Source organism: Castor canadensis, chromosome 5, assembly GCF_047511655.1.
Source record: "Castor canadensis chromosome 5, mCasCan1.hap1v2, whole genome shotgun sequence".
Taxonomy (NCBI): domain Eukaryota; kingdom Metazoa; phylum Chordata; class Mammalia; order Rodentia; family Castoridae; genus Castor; species Castor canadensis.
In genome coordinates, this window is record NC_133390.1 from 5,286,628 (window position 1) to 5,289,182 (window position 2,555).

General features: G+C 41.1%; 1 protein-coding gene across 1 annotated transcript; it reads left to right on the forward strand.

Annotated features, from left to right (window-relative positions):
* Positions 1–215: 215 nt before the first annotated feature.
* LOC109702035 (glutaredoxin-2, mitochondrial-like) lies at positions 216–569 on the forward strand. Its single transcript, XM_020187473.2, has one exon. The coding sequence runs from the start codon at positions 216–218 to the stop codon at positions 567–569; it is 354 nt and encodes a 117-aa protein (XP_020043062.1).
* Positions 570–2,555: the final 1,986 nt, after the last annotated feature.

Below are 2,555 nucleotides of genomic sequence, written 5' to 3' on the forward strand. Positions count from 1 at the left end.
TCTCCTCCCGTCCACTCCATCAATCCGGCCCTGGGATATTTACCCAAAGGATGTGTAAACTTCTGTCCACACAAAACCTGCACCCAGATGTTTTTAACTGCTTCATTCAGAATTGTCAAAACTTGGAACCTCTCAGTGGGGCGGCGAGCGCTGCGGGAACCGCGGCCTGGGGTACGCGACAGACCCTGTGGAATGCAATGTCATCTGAGCCAGCAATGACTCCTGTGAACCAGATCCAAAAAACAATTTCTGATAACTGTGTAGTGATTTTTTCCAAAACATCATGCTCATACTGCGCTACGGCAAAACAGATTTTCCATGACATGAACGTCAATTATAAAGTTGTGGAATTGGACAAGCTTGACTATGGAAGCCAGTTTCAAGATGCTCTTTACAAACTTACTGGCGGAAGAACCCTCCCAAGAATATTTGTCAATGGAGCTTTTATTGGAGGTGCAGCTGATACTCACATACTCCATAAAGAAGGGAAATTACTGCCACTAGTTCATCAGTGTTATTTAAAAAAAAAAAGTAAGAGGAAAGAGTGTCGATACAGGCGCTCACCATGACTAGGAAATGCCAGTGAAAGTGATAATGCCTTAGACATGTTTGGAGCTGTTTTAAGTATATGAGTTATCTTCATAAAGATTAAAAATAATAAATTGTGAAAACCTCAAAAAAAAAAACCAAAAAACTTGGAACCAACTGGATGTCCTTCAGACAATGGAATATTAGTCAGAGCTGGAAGAAGAATGAACAAAGGAACTTAAGCTTCTATACAAATAACCAAGTAAAAGAAGCCAAGCTGAAAAGGTTATGTACTGTATGAGTCCAATGATAGAACATTCTGGAAAAGCCAAAATTATGGAGACATTGAAAAGATCAGAGATTTGGGGGAGGGGATGAGTAGGTGAGCTCCAAGGATTTTTAGGAGTGGAATGATCCTATAGAATACAATAGTGCTGTGTCCATGCCATTGTACACTTATCCAAATCCATGGAACATGTACCACCAAGAGTGACCCTCACGTAGACTATGACACTGGGTGACAATGATGCATTGATGTTGACTGGCTTATAAATCATAGTAAACGTACCACAGTGGTAGAAGGTGTTGATAATGGGAGAGGGGAGTGTGCTTGGGGCAGGGGCAAGGAATGTTTAGGAACTCTTGCGCCTTCTGCTCAGTTACAGTGTGAGCTTAACACTGCCCTAAAAACAAAGTCTATCAAGTGCAAAAACAACTCACGGAAAACCATAATGCTGAATAAATAAAACATGAAGACGACGATGTCTGGGGAGGTCCATGAGTGACTGTCAGGTACATGATGAGTTTGTTGACTTTCTGGTGCTCAAAGTCAGTACCATCCCTGGAGCAGAAGCTCTGGGGCCTGGACAGATGTGGGAACCCCCTGGAGAGCTTTGAAAACTCCCACAGTCTGGGAAGTAATCAAGCTAATTAAATCCGAATCACTAGGGAGAAACACAAGTGTCAGCGCTTTTCAAGGACCTGTGATTCCATCGTCTCCTGGGTCAATAACCAGTCTCTAGGTAATCGAATCGTGGGAATTTGCCCTTTTTTAATATTTGTCATCATTTTGTGTGTGCACATGCACTAATGGCTCCTTATGGGCCAACTTTCTCCCCACAATTATTGGGAAGGACAGGAAAAATTAAGAAAGAATATCTGTATAATTAGAAATGCCTTTGTGACCAAGGACAAGATGGAGAGCTTCTTTTTATTGCCAAACGCATTTCCCCCAATATTTCCATTTTGCTGAGTTTTGTTAGCATAATGACATAGTTGTCACGATTGAGTAACAGCTTACTTGACCATATCTTTCTTATCATCTTTCATCTTTCTGGTCTTGCATCGTCTATTGAGAGGACTGTCTTTCTGCACCTTTGCTTCTTACTGGAACCATGAAGATCCAAGAAATGCCTGGAAAAGTAGGCTGGTTTATGCAGAATTGGCTTGCAGGGGTGGCAATGTTGAGTAGTGGGAATTTTGGTACATGGGAAGGCTGTTCAAAATCAACTCACTGTAATTGTCGGTGGCCAAAATTTGACATAAATGTACATTTTTCCCTAAAATTTCCAAATCCTCACTAATTTTTGAAAGCCCTAAGACACCAGGATTATAAATTTTCATTGTTTCTTATGTTTACACAATTTTGTAAACTTTAGTGGCCTCTTTGGAGCTAAAATTGTTGTGTTGCTGTAAAATATTGTTCATACAGCTGAATGTTAGATATGCTATAACACGTGATGCATTTGGGGAGGTAAGTTCTTCACACTTGCAGTGCTCTCTACTTTCTAGTGTCTCCTTTGAAAGTTTTACAGAGCACTGTGGACAAATGGTTTTTTAAAGTCAACACAAAAGGTTATATTGTGAAAGTTTCTGTCCATCCCAAGCCTCGGTTTCCCTCTTCCAGGAAAACTCTCTGCTCAGCTCCCACACACAGACAGGAAGCAGATTATCCTCAAGTTCGTTTCTACATCCAGTCAGACTGTCGTCAGCAGTATAAACAGATATCCCCTTGTAAGCAAGTGCTT

Excerpts from the sequence above, each read along its gene's own strand:
- LOC109702035 (XM_020187473.2), top strand. The coding sequence starts at position 216 with ATGACTCCTGTGAACCAGATCCAAAAAACAATTTCTGATAACTGTGTA.